The following is a 22,931-nucleotide window of genomic DNA, read 5'->3' as shown; positions in this document are numbered from 1 at the left end:
ATCTCACCCTCCCGAGGAATGGACGGCCCCCGCTGACAGTGTGTGATAATGGGAGGGGGGCAGGATCTGCGAAGGACCCCAACCCTTCTTCCACAGAGGGACAAACCCCCCCCCGACCCTCACCGACATGAAACTGTCTTTATTTGGATGAAGGGATAAAACCCTCATCCTCCTGGATTGTTACTGTCCAAGGACAGATTTTTAGGGGTTCTGTGTTTTTACCCCCATCAGTGATACCTGAATAGAAATAAGGATAGAGTTTCTCAGTGAATGTACCAGTGAAAGTGTAGATATGGGACTTGTTATCCGAGTTATAAAAGGACACCTTCCCTCCCTCATAATCCAGACAGACTCGAATCTTTCTCGGCTTCACACTCAGATCTAAACGTTTCAGCGTTTCTTCATAAGCCCAGTATTCATTCCCTTCTTCCAGTGCCATTGCCCAGTATCCGTTATCTGGACTGATGGTGATGCCCTCCTTCCTATTGATGGATTCCTTGGCCACACCCAGTTCCCAGTCAGTCTTGTTTCCCACCTCCACCTCCCAGGAATGTTTTCCTGATGTGAATCCCTCTGATCCCAGGACACAGGGATAGGGATCAAATCTCTCCGGATTGTCGGGGAGCTGCTGCCGTTTCCCGGTGTTTCTCACGGTGCTCAGGTCCTCAGACAGGAGAAGGGAAGGATGGGCTGTATTAGGGTCGAAGGTGACTGGAGCTGGGAACAGATGGACACGGATAAAATGTTAGTCAGACTCACTGTAACTTTCACAGCCGGTTAGTGATTGGGAAAATCAGCAATGATCCAGAATTAGAAATTCATCCCCCGGGGAAGAGTTTAAACAGCGCACAGGGGAAAGGGGAAGACACTGCCCGGGGGGAAGGTTTTACCCGGACACCACACCCTGCAGTGAGGCTGAGGAAACCCCGTTACAGAGATGGAGTGAAGGCAACATCAGGTTGTTACAGAAACAAGCAGCCACACTTGGACCGTGCTGAATACAAGAGACGGATTAAAGAGCGAGAGAGTCAAGTCAATGGTGGTTTAGTCTGTGCCGTGTCCCCGGGGCTGGTTGGAGAAGTGAGTGTTCCTCAGTTTGAGGGATAGTGAGTTAGAAACCGGACAGTCCGGCAGCCCCTGTTAGAAGCCCCTGATCCACCAAAACCTGTGGCTCCCCTTGTACAGCGGAGGGAAACTCCAGTCACTGATGACGGGGCCCCACCGAGGGGGCAGCGAGAGGGGAAGCGCTTTAAACCCGGGGAAAAGCAGATCATCCCGACCTGTTTCAATTGTGGGGGAAGTGGACAGTTTGTCCGAGAGTGGAGGAAACCAATGAAGGGCCAGAGTCAGGGGACTCGGAGTCAAGAGACACCCGAGAAAAACACCCCGAGTTTCCAGAAATCCCACAGATGAATGAAATGGTGTCAGCACGAAAACACTCCCCAGGGTCAGGTCCATGTGGCCCAGGGAGAGGGTGTCCCGGGAAATTCAGCAGGAAGGGACTGTACCCAGCCTGAGTATCCTTGTCCACTCAGGTATGATGAGTGTGATAGACAATGTGTAGATATTATAGTGGAGGGAGAGAAAGGTAGTAGAGACAGGAGTGTCCAACACGGGAGTAGATTCATCTGACCATCAGGCGACCGGGGGGGGCGGGGGGGAGGGGGATGCGCTTGTCAACCAATCTCCCGGCAGACTGAGAAATCAGTGCATGTGCACTCGCCCCACCAACGGAAATCCCTTGACTCTGTGATACACTCAGTGCCGGAAATTCATTCAACTAAACTCGCCCAAAACACAGATGGCAAAATCTCCCGTGTTCCCACCTGTTGGGAGCTTAGTTTTTGGGGGGGAAATCATCCCGCCCCGTGTCCCAGCCGCTAAACCAACAGACTTTCCTCAAGATCGTGGAGAAAGAGCTGGAAAAGGCAGTAGCCTCCCTAGTGGAACAGGGAGTATTGGGACTGAGATGACAAATGTGAAAAGGCTTTCATTAAACTGAAAATGGACTTGCAGACTGGCCCAGCTCTGGGAGCTGTGGACCCCGACAAGGACTTTTATCTGGAAGCTGCAGCCACTGACATCAGTTTCAGTGAAGTCCTTCTGCAGGAAACAAACAGTCACTTGTGACCGGGAACCGATGTGAGCAGAGTCCCAGCAGACCTGGAAAAGGGATTTTCCACCTGTGAGGGACATCTGTTAGTGAGCTGTTGGACAGTGAAACATTTTACTGTTTTCACCCACACCCAGTCTCTTACATTACTGACCCACCACAATCCAACACAAATTAGACAGAAGAATCAAAGAAGGAACAGGATCTAGTGTCAGAATAACCTGCTGGACTTTATTGCTAAGTGGGAAAAACATTAAGATAAACAGAATGGATGACCCTAAACTCACAGCTCATCTCAACTATCCGGAAGAAGCCCATACTTGTACCGTACAGGGTGTTTGGGAAACTGGGGGAGGATGCAGGGCAGGAATCCACCCTGAGGGATGAGATATTTATGTTGATGGCTCTAGTTTTCTGGAAGAAGGAAAAAAGAAAAACAGAATGCTGGATTAATGATCCACAAAGGGAGGTTGAATGGACAATATCCCTTCCCAATACTGTTGAGTGTTCAGCAGGTGGAGCTGGTCCTGTGACTCTCTGACCTGACAATTCTGTATTTTAACAGAAAACTGACTGAAGTAAAATCTAATCTGTTACAAATACAATTATATATTTATTTTAAAGACAGCTCCTTTCTGCTCATTCAGCACTTAGAATTTTTGAGTGCAATCCGGTTTGCTCCATTAGAAAGTGAACGGGATGATTGCAAGTTTGGCACTGAGTGTGAAACTGATTTTTAATCCCACACACGATTTTCTGGGAGTGGCACAATGCGCGCCAGGTGCGGTGAGGTTGGAAAATCGCCCCCATGATCAAACAATTCTGTATTTTAACAGAAAACTGACTGAAGTAAAATCTAATCCGTTACAAATACAATGATATATTTATTTTAAAGCGACCAGTCCCTTCTACTAATAATAGACAGCTGTTTAATAGCTGGTGTCAGGAAGCTCACACCCACCTGTATTAATCACCATCAGCATCTTTTTCCACACTCTGTACTGCAGTGAGCAAACGTACTTCCCCACATTTATTAAAGGGTAAACCTTCTGTGGTTCTGGGAGAGTTCGCTTCACTCTGAAACAGGAGATAAAGGTCAGTGTTGGATCATTCCAGACTGGGGGAGAAATATGTTAGAAATAAAAATCACATCAAGGGTGTAAATTTTACCTTTTCTGTATATCCGGAAATTTCTGTGGAACAAGAACAATTATTACTGTTTGTGTTTGGAGAACATTTTATCACAAAAAGAGACTGAATTCCACAGAAAAGTACATTTAAAATATAGAAAGTTATGGGACTGCCTCTTCCTGTCCTCACTGGACTGTGAGTTACTCCACAATATTACAAATTTCTCAATCTCACTGCACAACACAACTCACAGAGTTACAATCCAATTGTAAAATCCTGATCAAAGTCCAATTGTTGGATTTAATTTATTGTTTAACGAGATTCACTTTAATATTTTCGTTGGGAACCATTCCAACCAGTCCTCTGTCCCTTTCACCATCAGGTCTGATTACCCAAAAATGCTGGGTATATGGTTCAGGGCAGCTGGGGTGGGCGCCAATATTTGGAAAGACCGCATTGCTAAGGTAAAGTAGAAATTGTGCATGTGGGATCAATGATCCCTCTCCATTGCAGGCAAAAACCAGGTCACCAGGTGTGAGATACTGTTAGGGTTGCTGTATGTGGTGCAAGTCAGGCCCATACCCCAATCCTCCCCCATAACAGTCACCTGAGCCTTCTTCAGATTCATCTGGAGATCCAAGATGGATTGCGTCTGAATAGATACCATTCACAAATCTCTGGATAAGGGAGGAAAATATGTACCTTCATCCTGATGGTCATCTTTATACATGGCTGAATCAAGCTGTATATAGTTCCTCAGGACAGAAATACAAAGTACCGCCAAGTACTGAGGTTCTACCTATCCCCGATGTTGCAAAGGATGGATCTGGTCACATTTCCACAGAATGCTCCAAGTAGTTGAATTATGCTGTATCACCTGTCCCTCATAGAAAAATGTGTCCAGAAAAAGCCCTTTTTTTAATCCATAAGTCCATCAAGCAGCAGTCTACATTGAATGTCCTCGAGGCCCTGAGGGAAATGGAAATGATGGATCCTGTCGGATGGTTCCCTGAGCAGACTGTTGAAGTTATTTGTGGGCAAAGAGACAGTCACAAGGAATGTGCCTTTGCATGACAGTCTGGAGAGAGATGTAGTGGTATTTGTTGAGGTTCATCCCAAGTACCTCCATGACACGGGACTCTGTGCTCTACGAGCTGTTCACAGGGACAGCCACCGCAGTGGCACAATGGAGAAAGGCCATTGTGTAAGACCATTCAGCCAATGACAAAAGGGGCTCGTAACGATCAAACCCCTCAGACTGTGTGCTTAATTCTAACTCTGTAGAAATGTATTGAAACACTGCAGAGTGCAACATGACCAATGTCTATTGTTTGAAATGAATTGCACTCTCTTTAATGAAAAGATATATTTTTTGTTTGTGTCCAACCCAATCAAAGTCCAATTCAGAGTCTCAGCAAGTGAGACATTCCCGATCCAAGCTGACAAGACAGGCTTCTCACTACCTGTCTTGGGTTTCATCGTCATGATGTAGAGATGCCGGCGTTATATTTTTGCAGATACAAAAGTACTGCTTGAGTGGATCCTGGATCACGTGTCACAGACCGTTAGAGTCCTGGACCAGAACCCTATATTATGAAGCCAGACCAGACCCCAACAAATTTTCCATTTTTGCATAACTGTGAGGAAAGGATACTTCACTCGAGGAGTCATTCCACTGACAAATTAGGTATCCTTTGTCAAAACAAGTTTTATTCACAACACGGTAGAAGTGTGACTCTCATAAAATGGAACAGCTTAACCAACTCTTAATAGTTGAACAGTCTTCAAACATAAAAAGAAACAACTCTACTTTCCAACATATCACGATTTCAGTTCCAAATAAGCAACATTATTCTTACAGTCTTAAAAACCAGTTTAAATACAGTTAGCAATTACAAATATATTTGCTAGAATGAGTGTGGACAGCCTTGGAGTTTTCAAAGAGAGCTTTCAGAAGCCTGCAAAGCTCTCCTAACTTCAACCTGAACTGCCAAACTTCAACTGCTTTCTGCAAAAGTCTTTTCTACTTGCTACAGATCCAGGTCTACACATAAACCACAATATCACCGAACCCTGTCAGTCATTCTAATCTGAAATCCCAGGAGAACTTAAGTAAACAAACTTAACTCTACTTAACCTAATCACTTGTCAGGTTGAAGACTAATTATTCTGCTCTCCCAGGACCTGAACTGTATTCCCTCCAGTCAGACTAATCACCTTTAGAAAAAAAGCTGAACTTAAAAACATTCCCCAAAACATGAAAAACTGCCGTGGATGGGATTTTGCAGCTTCACTCATCCCGAAACCATAAAGTCACGCCCAAAGTCAATGGACCTTCCCACTGTCCGCTCCCTCACCCGTGCCAATTCCTATGGCAGGCGAAGGGAGTGGACACTTGCATCACACAGGCCAACTCAGGGGAGATGGTCTGACCATTCTGAGGGTTTCTCATTCTATATGAAGCTGATTTTCTGCATTGTTTAATTTGATGAAACTATCCCTCTGTAATATTACAAGAAACAAGCTCCAGATTTAGTCATTTCCATGTTAAAGACAGCCATTAGTGATCTTGGGTGTGAGACAGAGAAATCCAAATGTCACAGGTGATTGGGGTAATTTTGGGCTGTGAGTTTTATATTCTAGATTTTGACGACAAAACCTCCTCATTCTTCAAGACGGTGAAGTAGAGAAAAATAAAGAAAGTTACCATTAAAAACTTGATGTTGTCCTGTTCACTCAGCTCTTGTTCAATATCCTGAGCAGTGACTGAAAGCGATGAGATTTCCTCTGTTATCTTCTCAATCCTCTCCTTCATCTCCTGACTCTTTTTCTCTTTCTCCAGTTTCAAATCTTCCAACACAATCCTCTCTTCCTCACGGAGAAACTGGTGAAGTTTTTCAAATTCAGCTTTAATCTGTTTCTCTGTCTTTACACTTTGGTCCTTTAGAAAATATCAGTGAGATTGAAAAATCAAATGAGGATGTTTAAAAGGTTGTTCAGCCTAAGCAGTTCTGTCCATATCAGAATATTAGAGAGAAAAACATTCCCAATCCTGTTAATTCCCAATCCTGATTATTTATTTCTTCCCCATGTCTGCATGGGTTTTCTCCAGATGATCCGGTTTCCTCCCACAGTCCGAAAGATAGAATCATAGTGTCATAGAGCTTTACAGCATGGAAACAGGCCCTTCAACATAACTTGTCCATGCCACCCAGTTTTTACTGTTAAGCTAGTCTCAATTGCCCGCATTTAGCCCATATCCCTCTATACCAGTCATACCCACATAACTGTCTAAATGCTTTTTAAAAGACAAAATTGTACCCACCTCTACTACTACCTCTGGCAGCTCGTTCCAGACACTCGCCACCCTCTGCAAGAAAAAATGATCTCTCTGGACCCTTATGTATCATTCTCCTCTCACCTTAAACCTATGGCCTCTAGTTTTAGCCTCCCAGACCTTTGGAAAAAGATGTTGACTGTCTACCTTATTTATGCCCTCATTATTTATAAACCTCTTTAAGATCACCCCTCAGCCTCCTACGCTCCAAGAAAAAAGTCCCAGTGTATCCAACCTCTCCTTATAACTCAAACCATCAAGTCCCAGTAGCATCCTAGTAAATCTTTTCCGCCCTATTTCTAATTTAATAATATCCCTTCTATAATAGAGTGACCAGAACTGTACGCAGTATTCCAAGTGTGGCCTTACAATGTCTTGTACAAGTGCAACAAGACGTCCAACTCCTGTAATTCAATTTTCTGACTAACGAAACCAAGCATGCCAAATGTTTTCTTCACCAGATGTGCTGGCTAGGTGCAATGACCATGCTAAGTTCTCCCTCAGTGTACCTGAACAGATGCTGGAGTGTGACAACTAGGGGATTTTCACAGTAACTTCATTGTGGTGTTAATGTAAGCCTACTTGTGACACTAATAAGTAAACTTTAAAAACTTTAAACTTTATTGAAATGAATATGCGTTATTATATGCAGAAAAAACTATTCTCTAATACAGCAAGACCAAGATTACCAGATGATAATGATTCAGAAGATGGAGTTTATTTTATATTAATAAAATGAATGCAGTGAAATAATTGATTATAGATTAGTTGCATTGGACAATAGATTACCAGATGATAATTTATTCAGGAGAGGAATCTCTAACTGAGGATCAATTTGCTGACTTCTCAGTTTGGTTTATTGGTGACTATCTTGGAATTTAAACTTCAAATAAAACATTTTCCCTGTATCTACACCGTCAAACCCTTGCATAATTTCAAAGAACTCAATTGGGTCACCTCACAGCTTCTTTTTTCCAGCTGGTTTGATCTTTCCAGAAAGGTATAATCTCTGACTTCTGGGATCATCATATACATATATCTTTTGCACCTTTTCCATTTTACAATATGGAGATCAGAATTCTGCACAGAATAATTCTGGACATCAATAATTCTGTACAAAATGTAGAACAAAAGATGAGAATTACCTGAATGTGGGTTAATGCTTCCTCAAAGTCACTCTTTATATCATCACATTCGTCCTGCTTCTCTTGGATCAGATCCAGTTCGGTTTCCAGTTCCTCCTGAACAAAGAATGATTAGTTTGTACATTTTCAGAATTAAATACCCCAAATTGAATACCATAATGTTCAAATTAAAACTCTGAACACTTTTATTATGAGGCTCTTTTTGTTTCACGTTCAGCAGTTTTACTGAAAAAGAGACATGCTGTCAAAACTTTTCACCTTGCACTCATGGGACAACTCACAAGAAATTACCAACAGTCAGGGAACAATTTAAACTGCATGAGAAGAGAGTACTGAATGGTTGGCAAGTCAATTCTGATTGCTGGAGTCATTGCCATGGAGAATGCAGCATGTAACAGGTAACTTCCTGGATTGAATCTGCAGTTCACCAATATTTCGAAACAATCCTGATTGTGTTCAGAATTACATTGCCCAATTTAGGATTATCAGTCAGGCTCACAATATGGCTCACTGACATATACTGGAAGCCACAAATATTCACACACAGTCCCTGTCCTTAACTGACACAAGGAGCATATCCACACATTCCACCTTTTACATTCAAACAAAAGTTTGAGGAACAGATATTCCCCGGTTCACTCCCCCAGGGCAATACCTTGACCAATAGAGAAAAACCTGTCAAGTTTGAATTTTGAACAAAAGTTCAGTCACACCATTGCTCCCTCCAGAATATTCCAACTCACCTCCTGACTGCTGTCCCACATTCTACCCTCCTGAGACCATCCAAACCTCTGCTGCCCCTCTCCTTCCTCACACCAAGTTCCAATCACCCACTACCTGATGCTTGCTGACCTACACTGGCTCCTGGTTAAACAACTCCTGGATTTTATCTGTAAGAAATCACCATATAATAACTCTATAAAGTCCTAAGTAATTTATAGATATGCTACTGAGCGTCGGTGGTGGAGGGTGTGGATGTGGTGCCAATCAAGTCTGCTGCTTTGTCCTGGATGGTGTCGAGCTTCTTGAGTGTTGTTGGAAATGCACCCATCCAAATAATCCATCACGCTCCTGACTTGTGCCTTGTAGAAGGTGGATAGGTTTTGAGGAGACAGGAGGTGAGTTACTCACCACAGAATTCCCAGTCTCTGACCTGCTCTTGCAGCCACTGTGCTTATGTGGAAGACACAGTAAAAAGTCTGACAACATCAGGTTTTAGAACAACCGATTTATTTGATAGTAAACTCACAAGCTTTCGAGGGGACTCCCTCTTCATCAGGTGAATGGAGAGTTCTGGCCTCGGACAGAGCATAGACGTGGAAGTCCAGATGAGTTTCTGGTCAATGGTAACCCCAAGGATATTGACAATGGGGATTCCTGAGGGACTCGTGCAGGAATGTCCCGATGCTGAGATGACTGACCCTCCACAACCACAACCATCTTCCTATCTGCCAGATATGACTCCAACCAATGGAGAGTTTGCCCCCTAATACTCATTGATTCCAGGTTTCCTAGGGCTCCATGATGCCACATTCGGTCGAATGCAGCCTTGATCTCAAGGACTGTCATTCTCACCTCACCTTTGGAATTAAGCTAGTGACCCTGCTGAAACCCAAACTGGGTGTCACTGAGCAGGTTATTGCTGAGCAGGTGCTGCTTGATAACACTGTCGATGACCCCTTCCCTCACTTTACTGATGATGGAGATTAGATTGATTGGGCGGAAATTGGTCGGGTTGGATTTGTCCTGCTGATTCTCCCTTTCATTTGTCCAATTGGACCAGTAAATTCTCCCCACTTGTTCTGGACAGGAGGTCTTATGGTGTAGTGGTACTGCCCCTACCATGGACCAGAAGCTCTGGGTTCAAATCCCAACACTAGCACTTGTTGGCCACAGAAACAGCATTCAATGTGGTTCAACAGGCTAATAATCAGCTCAAAAATCTTCCACTATTCCCCAACGGGTAAAAAAAAAACCATCATGGATATAAAGATACAGTAAACAGACAAACTTGTTTCGGGTCGTATGCCTTTTCTGCCTGTTTAAATTGTACATCATATCTAAATTTCTTAATACACTTAAACTATCCTAAATTCACTCATGAGTTCTTGGTCATCTGTCTGGGGCAATCTGAGCCTCCAGGAGCTTAAATCTTCCACATCTTTGTTTAAAATCTCTCCATGTCTTTGCTCCTCTCTATTTCTGTAATCTCTTTCAGCCCCACAATGTTCTGAGAAATCTGCTCTCAAATTCTGACCTCTTCACTATCCCTGATTTTAATTCTTCCCCTATTGCTAACTACACTTCTAACTGCTGAGGTCCTGAGCTCTGGAATTTTTTCCCTAAACTTTTCCGACTCTCCACCTCTCAACCTTGAAAACATTCCCAAAAACCCCACCTCTGTGATTTGCTTCCTGCTTCCAAGTTTTGCTCCATCTCTCCCAATTTGTCTGATGTAGCTCATTTAACTTTATAACATTCCTGTGAAGGGCCTCAGGATGGTTTATTACATTAAAGGTGCTAAACAAATATTTTGTTGTTCATCAGAAGTGAAACTCCATTTAAAGTGAATCTTTCACTCTCTGTTGTACAAAAGTTTAGGTTTAATAATTATTTAGAATTAGTTGGTAACTCAGTTAATGATTAAATAAGAGAGAGGTGGGTATCTGCCACAACACTCGCAGGCGGGACCTATTTCTTATAAGAAATATGAGCAGGAGTAGGCCATCTAGCCCTTCGAGCCTGCCCCGCCATTCAACAAGATCATGGCTGATCTAAAGTGGCTCAGTTCCACTTTCCTGCTTTCTCCCCATAACCCTTAATTCCCTTGTCTATCAGAAACCTATCTATCCGTGACTTAAATATATTCAGCGAGGCAGCCTCCACCACTTCAACGGGCAGAGAATTCCAGAGACTCATGACCCTTTGAGTGAAGAAGTTCCTCCTCAACTCCAATCTAAACTGCCTCCTCCTTATCTTGAGGCTGTGCCCTCTAGTCCTGCTATCCTTTCTAAGTGGGAGGAATCTCTCTATCTCTACCCTATCTATCCCCTTCATTATCTTATATGTCTCCATAAGATCCCCCCTCAGCCTTCTAAACTCCAATGAGTACAGACCCAGTCTATTCAATCTCTCCTCATCGGCTAACCCCCCTCATCTCCAGTATCAGCCTAGTGAACCTTCTCTGCACTCCCTCCAAGGCCAATACATCCTTCCGCAAATGCGGCGACCAAAACCGCACACAGTGCTCCAGTTATACGGTAAACTGATGACCCTCAAGGTTTGGAAATCCCTGAACCTATGATCACAAATAAGCTGAATTCAGATTCTACACCGGTTGGACCAACAGCATCTGTAGAAGCTGAAAAAGAAACAATTTTACCAGCTAATGTACCTGAGCTGAGTGGTGAACAGATTATTGAGAGCATGAAAGCAAAGACTCCCAAACAACAGTTTTTCCTAAGCGGAACTGACATCCATCTAAAAGACTCTTGAACTGATTGTAAAGATATAAAACTGTATATAATGATACTTGGTACGTGATGTGCTGTTTCTGCATGATGTGGGAACTGGTGGACCCCAAAGTCCTTCCCAGTGACCATGTCTGCAGTAAGTGCTGGTTGCTTGAAGAGCTCCAGCTCAAAGTAGACAAGCTGAACTCTGAGCTTCGGACACTGAGGCTCATCAGGGAGGGGGAGTGTAACCTGGATAATGGGTTACAAGAGAAATTCAAACCCCCTAAACTGACTAACTCGGGGTTGCTGAGGGGAGGAAGGATAAGAGGAAGGGTGAGAGTGTGGGGAGGAAGGGTGAGAGTAAGGAGGGGGGGTGTGGGGAGGAAGGGTGAGAGGAGGGAGAAGGGTGTGGGGATGAAGGAAGGGGGTGGGGGGAGGAAGGATGAGAGGAAGGAGGGGTGTGGGGGGAGGAAGGATGAGAGGAAGGAGGGGGGTGTGGGGAGGAAGGAGGGGGGGGACCCAAAAGCCTCAGCCCCTGAATCGGCACGACAGGTTTGAGATTCTTGCTCCCAGTGTGGACAAGAACGAGGGCTGCAATGTTGACGAGCAAACTGCCCACGGTACAGTGGTGCAGACAGAGGTCAAAGCGGAAGAAGTAAAGAGGAATTAGTGGTAATTGGGGATAGTGTAGTTAGGGGCATAGACACTGTCCTTTGTGACAATGATAAAGAATACCGAAGGGTATGTTGTCTGCCTGGTGCTCAGGTCCAGGGTGTCTCATCTGGGCTGCAGAAGAACCTGGAGTGGAAGGGTGAGAATCCAGTCGTTGTGGTTCATGTGGGCGCCAATGACATAGGCAAAATAGGAACTAAGGATCTGCAGAGGGAGTATGCAAAGCTGGGAACCAAATTAAAAAGCAGAACCGACAAGGTGGTTATCTCTGGATTACTACCTCAACCACGTGCAAATTGGCGCAGGGTAAATAGGATTAAGGAGATGAATGGGTGGCTCAGGTGATAACTCATCAGGCTCGGTTCGACAATAATCAATTCAACTCCAGTTATATTTTTAAAGTATTTATTGCAAGTGACTTACAAAGTCGGGTTGGTCCTCCACCTAACATGAGGTGGGTAAGTGATACCCACTCCACTGTAGAAAGACACAACTTACTACGATTACACAAAGGACTTATACTCCTTTCCCGCTGAAGCATGCATGAAGGGAACAACCTATCACTCATTTCCAACACACATTTTTCCAGATAAGGTAGTTATGCTCCATTCATACTTACCTCGTATTTAACCAATCACTCTCTGCTGCAAAACGCTCTCATCCTATCATACTCCCCTCTGTTCAAACAGAGGACACAGGTTCGGGACCCTACTTTCTCATCCTCCATCTGCATCAGAAATTCAGTCATACTATGATCACTCATCCCATGAGGATCCCTCACAAGAAGGTCCCTAATTCTACCTGCCTCATTACACAACACCAGGTCTCGTATTTAACCGATCACTCTCTGCTGCACATCGCTTCTTCCCACATGGCAGTCAGTGACTGCATTCAGTAAAATGATCAGCAGCTATTATTCTTTGTTCTACAAAACTTGCAATTATCTGATTATGCCTACAACATACAATACTACAAAGCTCCCAAAGCACACACCCACAACACTAAAAAAAACCTCTTTACATCCTCACAGGGATTGGTGTGGGAGGAATGGGTTTGAATTTAGGGGGCTTTGGCACCAGTATTGGGGAAGATGGGACCTGTTCAGATGGGATGGTCTTAGTCTGAATCGTGCCGGGACCAGAGTCCTGGCAAATCGTATAACTAGGACTGTAGATAGGGCTTTAAACTAATTGGGGGCGGGGGGGCGAAATTACAAAATGTAAAGTAAAGGAGAGGGTACGTGTACAGGTAAATGTTGAGGATGTCCCACTAATAAAAGGAGTAGGGGGTATGAGAGAGGTTGGTAGTGTTTCTACAAATAAGGTCCACATAAAGGCTGGTATAAAGACACTTTACCTGAATGCACAAAGCATTCAGAACAAAGTGAATGAGCTGATGGCGCAAATCAGCACAAATGGATATGATCTAGTGGCCATTACGGAAAGATGGTTGCAGGGTGACAGGGACTGGGAACTGAATGTCCAGGGGTATCAGGTGTTTAGGAAGGTGTTTAGACGGGAGGAAAAAAGGGGTCGGGTAGCTCTGTTAATTAAGGATAATATCAGGGCAGTAATAAGGGAAGATATAGGCTCCAAAGAGCAAAATGTGGAATCATTGTGGATGGAGATAAGGAATAGTAACTGGGGGTCAAATAATAACTTTGAGGTGGGGCCGGCTATAAACAAGCAAATAATTGATGCATGCAGAAACGGAACAGCAATAATGGGGATTTTAATCTGCATATTGACTGGATGACCCAAGTCGGACGCGGTGGGCTTGAAGAAGAGTTCTTGGAATGATGTCAGAATAGTTTCCTTGAACGGTATGTGACGGAACCTATGAGGGAACGAGCTATCTTAGATCTGGTGTTGTGTAACGAGGCAGGTAGAATTAGGGACCTTCTTGTGAGGGATCCTCTTGGGATGAGTGATCATAGTATGACTGAATTTCTGATGCAGATGGAGGATGAGAAAGTAGGATCCCGAACCTGTGTCCTCTGTTTGAACAGAGGGGAGTATGGTAGGATGAGAGCAGAATTGGCAAATGTAGATTGGGGGCGCAGATTGGTTGGTAGGACGGCTGTGGAACAGGGGAGGATTTTTAAGGAGATCTTTTTCGGTTCTCAGCAGAAATATATTCCGATGGTAAAGAAGGACTGTAGGAGAAGGGATAAACAGCCGTGGTTATCAAAGGAAATAAAGGAGAGTATTAAATTCAAAGCTGATGCGTTCAGAGTGGCTAAAAATAGTGGGCGATTAGAAGATTGGGAAAGATTTAAAAATCAAAGAATGACTAAGAAGGTGATAAAGAAAGGAAAGATAGAGTATGAAGCTAAACTAGCACTAAATATAAAAAATGACAGTAAAAATTTTTACAAATCTATAAAGAAGAAGAGGCTGGCTAGAGTGAATGTTGGACCCTTGGAGGATGAGAGGGGGGATTTAGCGGTGGGCGATGAGGAGATGGCTGAGGCTTTAAATTAGTTTTTTGCCTCGGTCTTCACGGAGGAGGACACGAATAGCTTGCAGGCTGTTAAAGATAGAAGGATGGTAAGGGTGGTAGGAGCTGGGCGAATGGGCCAGGAAATGGCAAATGGAATTTAATGTTGGCAAGTGTGAGGTGGTCCACTTTGGTAGGAAGAATGGTAGGAAGGACTATTACTTACGTGGCGAAAAACTGCAGCAGGCGACGGTGCAGAGGGACCTCGGGGTCCTTGTGCATGAGTCGCAAAAACCCAGCTTGCAGGTGCAGCAGGTGGTCAGGAAGGCGAATGGGATGCTGGCCTTCATAGCGAGGGGGATTGAATATAAAAGTAGGGAGGTCTTGCTGCAGCTGTATAGGGCATTGGTGAGGCCGCAGCTGGAGTACTGTGTGCAGTTTTGGGCGCCGCACCTGCGCAAGGATATTTTGGCCCTGGAGGGAGTGCAGAGGAGGTTTACTAGGCTGATACCGGAGTTGAGGGGATTGAGCTATGAGGAGAGGCTGAATAAACTAGGCTTGTACTCGTTAGAGTTTAGAAGAATGAGGGGAGATCTCATTGAGACGTATAAGATGATGAATGGGATGGATAGGATAGAGGTGGAGAGACTCTTCCCGCTCAAAAAAGACAGTAGGACTAGGGGGCACAGCCTCAAGATAAAGGGGAGGCGGTTTAGAACGGAGTTGAGGAGGAACTTCTTCACTCAAAGGGTGGTGAATCTCTGGAATTCTCTGCCCGTTGAAGTGGTGGAGGCTGCCTCGCTAAATATTTTTAAGAAGCGGGTTGATGGGTTCTTGATAAGAGATGGGATTAAGGGTTATGGGGAGAGGGCGGGAAAGTGGAACTGAGCCACAACAGATCAGCCATGATCTTATTGAATGGCGGGGCAGGCTCGAAGGGCTAGATGGCCTACTCCTGCTCCTATTTCTTATGTTCTTATGTTCTTATGAGTTGAGGGCCTGAATGTGATGACTATCACTAGAGAGGTAATGCTTGATAGAATAATGGGACTGAAGGTGGACAAGTCCCCAGAACCGGATGGAATGCATCCCAGGGTTCTGAAAGAAATGGCAGAGGGGATAGTGGATGCCTTAGTAATTATTTATCAAAATTTGCTGGACTCCGGGGAAGTGCCAGAAGATTGGAAAACGGCTAATGTTACACTGCTGTTTAAAAAAGGTCATGATGTGGGTATGCCGGCGTTGGACTGGCGTAAACACAGTAAAAAGTCTGACAACACCTAGGATGGAGAAAGCTAGCATGAGGGGGCACGACTTTAAATTAAGGGGGGGTAGTTATAGGACTGATGTCAGGGGTAGGTTCTTTACCCAGAGGGTGGTGAGGGACTGGAATGCCCTGCCAGCTGCAGTTGTAAATGCGCCTAGTTTGGGGGCGTTTAAGAGATCTGTGGATAGGTTTATGGACGAAATGGGATTGGTTTAGATTAGTGGGTTAGTGTTGTTTTTTTTTAAAAGCTGGTCGGCGCAACATCGTGGGCCGAAGGGCCTGTTCTGCGCTGTAATGTTCTATGTTCTATGTTCTAACACCAGGTTTTAGTCCAACCTATTTATTTGATAATATACTCACAAGCTTTCGAGGGACACCCTCTCCGTCAGGTGAATGGAGAGTTCTGGCCTCAGACAGAGCATATCTGTAACCCCCGTGACTTGCCTGGGTTTGCAAAACCTCACTTACTGTACTGTCTGGAGACAATACACATCTCTTTAAACTGTGATCAGTGCTCCTTCCACTCACATTATCAGCCACTTCAGGTCTTGAACAGCAGGTTCGGTGTAAAGATTCGCATTCTAATCAGTCATCTCTAAACTGTCTGTGCTTTATATGCTCTGTCTGAGGCCAGAACTCTCCATTCACCTGACGAAGAGGGTGTCCCTCGAAAGCTTGTGAGTATATTATCAAATAAATAGGTTGGACTAAAACCTGGTGTTGTCAGACTTTTTACTGTTTAAAAAAGGTAGCAGACAAAAGGCAGGTAATTATAGGCTGGTTAGTTTAACGTCTGTAGTTGGAAAAACGCTAGAATCCGTCATCAAAGTTTCCTCCCACATCCCCAAAGATGTGCTTTTAGGCTGATTGATTGGGTACTAAATTGTCCCTAAATTGGACCTCCCTGATCCTCGCACATTAGGCGTAGACTAAAATCATGAATAGGTCACTGAGACAGTGGGATGGCGGCGCGGGCTCGTTGGGCCGAAGGGCCTGTTTCCCGTGCTGTGTTGTTCTTTGTTCTTTTGTAAATAGCGAGGCACCTAGAAAAGAATGGTTTGATCGAGCAGATGCAACATGGATTTGTTAAGGGGAAGTTGTGTTTGACGAATTCATTAGATTTCTATGAGGATGTGACCAGTGCAATAGACAGAGGGGAATCGGTGGATGTGGTGTTTTTAGATTTCCAAAAAGCGTTTGATAAGGTGCCTCACAAAAGGTTGCTACAGAAGGTCACGGTGCACGGAGTTGGGGGTAAGGTGTTAGCGTGGATAGACGATTGGCTGTCTAATAGGAGGCAGAGAGTTGGTATCAATGGGTGCTATTCTGGCTGGCGATTGGTGACTAGTGGAGTGCCACAGGGATCGGTGCTGGGGCCTCAACTGTTTACCATTTATATAGATGATCTGGAGGAGGGGGCTGAGTGTAGGGTGACAAAATTTGCTGATGGCACAAAGGTGAGTGGAAAAGCAAATTGCGTGGAGGGTGTGGAAAGTCTGCAGAGAGATCTGGATAGGCTGAGCGAGTGGGCGAGGACTTGGCAGATGGAGTATAATGTTAGCAAGTGTGAGGTTATCCACTTTGGCAGAAATAATAGTAGGAGGGATTACTATTTAAAAGACAACAAGCTGCAGCATGCTACGGTGCAGAGGGACCCGGGGGTCCTTGTGCACGATTCGCAAAAACCCAGTCTGCAGGTGCAGCAGTTGATCAAGAAGGCAAATGGGATGCTGGGCTTTATAGCGAGGGGGATAGAATATAAAAGTAGGGAGGTCTTGCTGCAACTGTACAGGGTACTGGTGAGGCCGCAGCTGGAGTACTGTGTGCAGTTTTGGTTGCCGCACTTGCGGAAGGATATATTGGCCTTGGAGGGAGTGCAGAGGAGGTTCACTAGGCTAATACCGGAGATGAGGGGGTTGGCCTATGAAGAGAGACTAAATAGACTGGGTCTGTACTCATTGGAGTTTAGAAGGATGAGGGGGGATCTGATAGAGACGTATAAGATAATGAAGGGGATGGATAGGTAGAAAGATTCTTCCCGCTTCGAAAGCATAGCAGGACTAGAGGACACAGCCAGATTTGAGGAGGAACTTCTTCACCCAAAGGGTGGTGAATCTCTGGAATTCTCTGCCCGTTGAAGTGGTGGAGGCTACCTCGCTAAATATATTTAAGTCTCGGGTAGATAGGTTTCTGATAGACAGGGGAATTAAGGATTATGGGGAGAAAGTGGGAAAGTGGAACTGATCCACTTCAGATCAGCCGTGATCTTATTGAATGGCAGGGCAGGCTCGAAGGGCTAGATGGCCTACTCCTGCTCCTATTTCTTATGTTCTTCTATGGTAAAATAATTATTGTTCATAGTGAATCAGCGTTAAAGTTAATGTCAGTAGTCATGCTATTGGAGTAAAAGGGAAGGGATGTTATGGTGTAAAGTGTGTAAAGTAAAAACCAATGTTTTGGTGTAAAGTGTGTCACATGAATACGTGGTGATATTATCAGAGGCATTTGGAAGATTTTCCCCCGCTTCTATCTGGGGCTGTAAGCAAGCAACACCTCTGTAATAAAGCTCCACTAACTGGTTATGTACCCACCATGTGGCAACCTTTTCATTACTCTGTCTTTGCTGTTGAAGTGATCTGATCACTTTAGTATTATAAATAACCATCTTTGGTTCTGTTAAGTTCTGTAATCAGTTTTTATAACGATGTAGTTCTCTTGACTTTTATTTCGATGAACATAGAATGTATTCTGCTGTTTTTATATGTGTGTCCTGTAACCAACTTTAACACATTAATAATCTTTCTGCGCTGATTCTATATAAAATACATATATACTTCCTGTAATTTCTGGAAGTTTGTCATTTTTGTAAGGCTATGCACCACTCAGTTCTCTCATTATTTTTAATTATTTCATATCAAACACTGGCAGATATGACAAAAACAGGTAATTACAAATTTGTTCTTTCAAAGCACACTGATAAACATCTGTCTTAATGAGAGCTCTACTGAACAAACAATATTGATATCTTCACATCAATTAGACACCTGGGAAAAAGAGCCCAAACATTGAGTATTACTGACAGAATACAAGCTTATATTTCAAATCCTTCTCTTTCTCTACACCCTAACCATGACTGTAACACTATACTTTGCACTCTCTTCTTTCCTTCTCTATGAACAGTATGCTTTGTCTGTACAATGCGCAAGAAACAATACTTTTCACTGTATGCTAATACACGTGACAATAATAAATCAAATCAAAAAACCAAATACATGGCTGCCGAAACAATCTAAAGACATCTGTAATCTCAGTGGAAAATCATAAAATTGAATAAAATGACAGAGAAAGATATAAAGGGAGGAATGATCCCACAAACAATTGACACATTAGAGGGCCAATCAGAATTCAACAGGAAATGATCACTAGATGTTGACAAACCAATCAAAAACTGATCCTGCACCATCTAAACCAATCAGGGACTGATAGTGTGCTGCTCAAGCCAATCAGAATTCAAAAACATGATTAATCAGGCAGATGGGCTGTGGTTTGAAAGAATGAAAAGCTTTGAACTGCCAGGCAGGTGCTGAATTTGAAACCCAACTGAGAGCAGGAGAGCTCAGAACTGAAAGAGACAGACAGACAGAGAGAGAAGGGCAGGAGAACTCAGAACGGACAGAGACAGACAGACAGAGAGAGAAGAGCAGGAGAGCTCAGAACTGAAAGAGACAGAGAGAGAGAGAGAGAAGAGCAGGAGAACTCAGAATTGATAGAGACAGACAGAGAGAGAGAGAAGAGCAGGAGAACTCAGAATTGATAGAGACAGACAAAGAGGGAGAGAGAGAGCGATTGGACCACATGTTACATTCTGCATGAGACTGAATCAGGAAGAACCATGTTGAGTCAGGAAAGTCACTGCCTAGTTTGTTAAATATTATGTTTGTTGCTTAATAAATGTTTTCTGAGTTACATCACTAGATTGCCTGCTTCCACCACTTCCACAAGCAGTGCGTTCCAGGCTTCCTCCACCATCTGCATGAAAAACTTTCCCCGTATGTCTCTCTTCAACTTTTCTCCTCTCACCTTGAACCTGTGCCCTCTTGTAGTTTACCTTTTCACTCTAGGAAAAAGCCTCTGACTATCCACTCTGTCTATGCCTCCTAAATTTTTGAACAGTAAAGGAATTAAGGGTTACGGTGACTAGGTGGGTAAGTGGAGCTGAGTCCACGAAAAGATTAGCCATGATCTTATTGAATGGCAGAGCAGGCTCGAGGGGCCAGATGGCCTACTCCTGCTCCTAGTTCTTATTGTCTCCTATTACCTAAATTGTTAAAGTCTCAAAAGAACAAATTACTATTGAATGAGGGCAGATTCAGATTTGGAAGTTAAACACACCCTAAAATCTCTGCCTGGTTTCTGAAGCAGCAATACAACTGGCAGTTCATCGAAAGACTGAGTAATTAAATGATAAAAATTGAGAGACAATAAAACCCAAATCTATGTTCCCTGTTCAGGATTCCAAAGAACAAAACAGAACAGGAACAGGCCCATCAGCCCATCCAGCCTGCACCGATTCCTAATCCTTGTTTAGACCTACTACTTATTGCCCATTTGTGGTTTCTATCCCTCTGTTCACTTCCTGTTCATGTGTCTATCAAGATGTACCTTGATCTTTGCTAATGTGCCTGCTTCCACCATCTCCACTGGCAGTGAGTTCCAGGCCCCCTCCACCTTCTGTGTGAAAAACTTTCCCCGTACGTCTCCCTTCAACTTTCCACTTCTGAACTTGAACCTGTGCCCTCTTGTAATTTACCTTTCCACCCTCGGAAAAAGCCTCTGACTATTCATTTTATCTGTGCCTCCTAATAGATCTCTATGAAGTCACCCTCAGCCCCCGTCTTTACAGTGAAGTCAATCCAACCTCTCCTTGTACCTAAAACACTTCAGACCAGGAAACATCCTGGTAAATCATCTTTGCACGCTCTCCAAAACATCCATGTCCTTCCGGTAGTGTAGCAGTAAGAACTGATTGCAGTTCTTCAGATGTGGCCAAACGAATGTTTTATAACAGACCACAATCAGTTCGGATAAGTAACAACACCTCCTCCACAATCATTCTCAGTACCGGTGCCCAACAAGGCTATGTTCTCAGCCTCCTCGTGTGGCCAAATTCCCTTCCAACTCAAGTTTCAAGTTTGCATATGTCACCATCATAGTGGGTCGGATTTCAAACAATAATGAGACAGAGTGCAGGAATGAGACAGAGAATCTGGTGAACTTTGCAGCGATAATAATCTCTCCTTCAATGTCAACAAAACGAAGGAGATAGTCATCGACTTCAGGAAGTGTAATGGAGAAAAGGCCCCTGTCGACATCAAAAAGGACAAAATAGAAATGGTCAAAAGCCTCAAGTTTTTAGGTGTCCAGATCACCAACAACATGTCCTGGTCCCCCCATGCCGACACTATAGTTAAGCAAGCCCCCAATGCCTCGACATTCTCAGAAGCCTAAGGAAATTTGGCATGTCAGCCATGACTCTCATCAACCTTTACTGATGCAGCACAGAAAACATTTTTTCTGGTTGTATCACAGCTTGTTATGATTCCTGCTCTGTCCAAGACTGCAAGAATCTACAAAAGGGTCATGAATGTAGCCCAATACATCACGCAAGCCTCCTATCCATTGACACTGTCAACGTTTCCTGCTGCCTCGGAAAAGCAGCTGGCATAATTAAGGACCCCATGCATCCCAGACATTCTCTCTTCCACCTTCTTCCTTCGGGGAGAAGATACGAAAGTCTGAGGTCAAATACCAACTGACTCAAGAATAGCTTTTTCCCTGTTGCCATCAGACTTTTGAATGGACCTACCTTGCATTAAGTTGATCTTTCTCTACACCCTCACTATGACTGTAACACTACGTTCTGCACGCTCTCGTTTCCTTCTATATGAACGGTATGCTTTGTCTGTATAGCGCGCAAGAAACAATACTTTTCACTGTATACTAATACATGTGATAATAATAAATCAAACCAAATCATTTCCTACCTAGTTTGCATCTGAATTTGATCCTCCAAAATGCACCATCTTGCATTTGTCCGGATTAAACTCCATCTGCCATTTCTCTGCCAAAGTCAGCAATATGTCTATATCTTGCTGTATCCTTTGACAATCCTGATCACTATCTGCAACTCAGCCATTTTTTGTGTCATCCACAAACTTACTATCGGACCACTTACACTTTCCTCCTGATCATTTATATATATTACAAACAACAAAGGTCCGAGTATTGATCCCTGTGGAACACCTCTAATTACTGATGTCCATTCCAAAAAGCACCCTTCCACCGCTACTCTCTGTCATCTATGACCAAACCAGTTCTGTATCCATCTAGCCAGCACACCCCAGATCCAATGAGACATTACCTTTTGTAGCAGCCTGTTAAATGCCTTACAACATTTTATAGAAAATAGAAAATATCCAGAGCCTTTCCCCTCATCAATCATTCTTGTCAACTCCTCAAAAACCTCAATCAAGTTGGTGAGACATGACCTTCCCTGCACAAAACCATGCTGCCATCAAATCCATTCATTTCCAAATGTGAATAAATCCTGTCTCTCAGTATCTTCTCCAGCAGCTTCCCCACCACTGACACTGGCCTGTAATTACAGGGATTGTCTCTGTTTCTGTTCTCAAAGGAACAACATTGGCCATTCTTCAGTCCTTTTGAACCTCACCTGTGGCCAAAGAGGATGCAAAGATATCGGTCATGTTATCTGTTTCTTTATTTTACACAGGATCTCCTCACCTTAAACTCTTCAGCAGCTTCTTCCACTGGCAGCATCTCGTGGTTTTGATGATTTTTTGAAATCTGACAAACGACACAGATGGGCTGATTGTCAGTTTTACAGAAAACTTTCAGCTTCTCCTGGTGACGGCTGCATTCCAGCTGAATTTTATCACCTTTGTCACTTTTTACAAACAGTTCCACGATGTTGGAGAGAGTGCGGTTGGGTCTCAGATCCCTGGAGGAAGTTTCCTTTCTACAGACGGGGCAGGAGGCAGTGACAGCTTTCTCCCAGTACTGGGTTATACAGGATCGACAGAAGCTGTGATCACAGTCGATTAAAACAGGATCTTTATACAGATTGTGGCAAACAGCACAGGAAAGTTCATCTTCCATCTCGACAGACTGATCACCTTGTCTCTGCTCTGAGTAAAATGGTGACCAATGTTCAGTGAAATACTTTCAGTTTCCCACAGCAGCATTTTAAACCACACCCAGAAAGGGGCGGAGAAAATGAGCAATCTAAACAGATTACTGATAAACAAGATTTATTCACTAATTTTATTCCAGAAATCACCACCACGACAGG

General features: G+C 43.8%; 2 protein-coding genes across 2 annotated transcripts in view; one reads left to right on the top strand and one right to left on the bottom strand.

Moving 5' to 3' along the window:
• LOC145337237 (butyrophilin subfamily 3 member A1-like) overlaps positions 1–22,931 on the top strand; it is a 360,163-nt gene that overhangs the window by 165,874 nt on the left and 171,358 nt on the right. The gene's annotated exons all lie outside the window — the stretch shown is intronic.
• On the bottom strand, positions 140–22,756 carry LOC145337272 (zinc-binding protein A33-like). The gene is made up of 6 exons (XM_080182061.1): positions 22,364–22,756; positions 7,727–7,822; positions 5,952–6,185; positions 3,284–3,306; positions 3,075–3,190; positions 140–717 (listed from the first exon to the last, which is right to left on the bottom strand). Exons 1-6 carry the CDS (start codon positions 22,736–22,738, stop codon positions 140–142), a joined length of 1,422 nt encoding a protein of 473 aa, XP_080038187.1. The 5' UTR covers positions 22,739–22,756.

The sequence above is a fragment of the Carcharhinus amblyrhynchos genome, unplaced genomic scaffold (genome assembly GCF_965287045.1).
Source record: "Carcharhinus amblyrhynchos unplaced genomic scaffold, sCarAmb.v2.hapA scaffold_45, whole genome shotgun sequence".
NCBI lineage: Eukaryota > Metazoa > Chordata > Chondrichthyes > Carcharhiniformes > Carcharhinidae > Carcharhinus > Carcharhinus amblyrhynchos.
This window is presented reverse-complemented; position numbering and strand designations above follow the sequence as displayed.

Bases quoted from the DNA above. Each gene is read 5' to 3' on its own strand.
- LOC145337272 (XM_080182061.1), bottom strand. From the start codon at position 22,738: ATGGAAGATGAACTTTCCTGTGCTGTTTGCCACAATCTGTATAAAGAT. The intron at 7,823-22,363 runs GTGAGGAGATCC...TTCTTTGTTCAG, and splicing joins AAGCTGCTGAAGAGTTTAAG to GAGGAACTGGAAACCGAACT. The intron at 6,186-7,726 runs GTAATTCTCATC...TATTTTCTAAAG, and splicing joins AAGCATTAACCCACATTCAG to GACCAAAGTGTAAAGACAGA.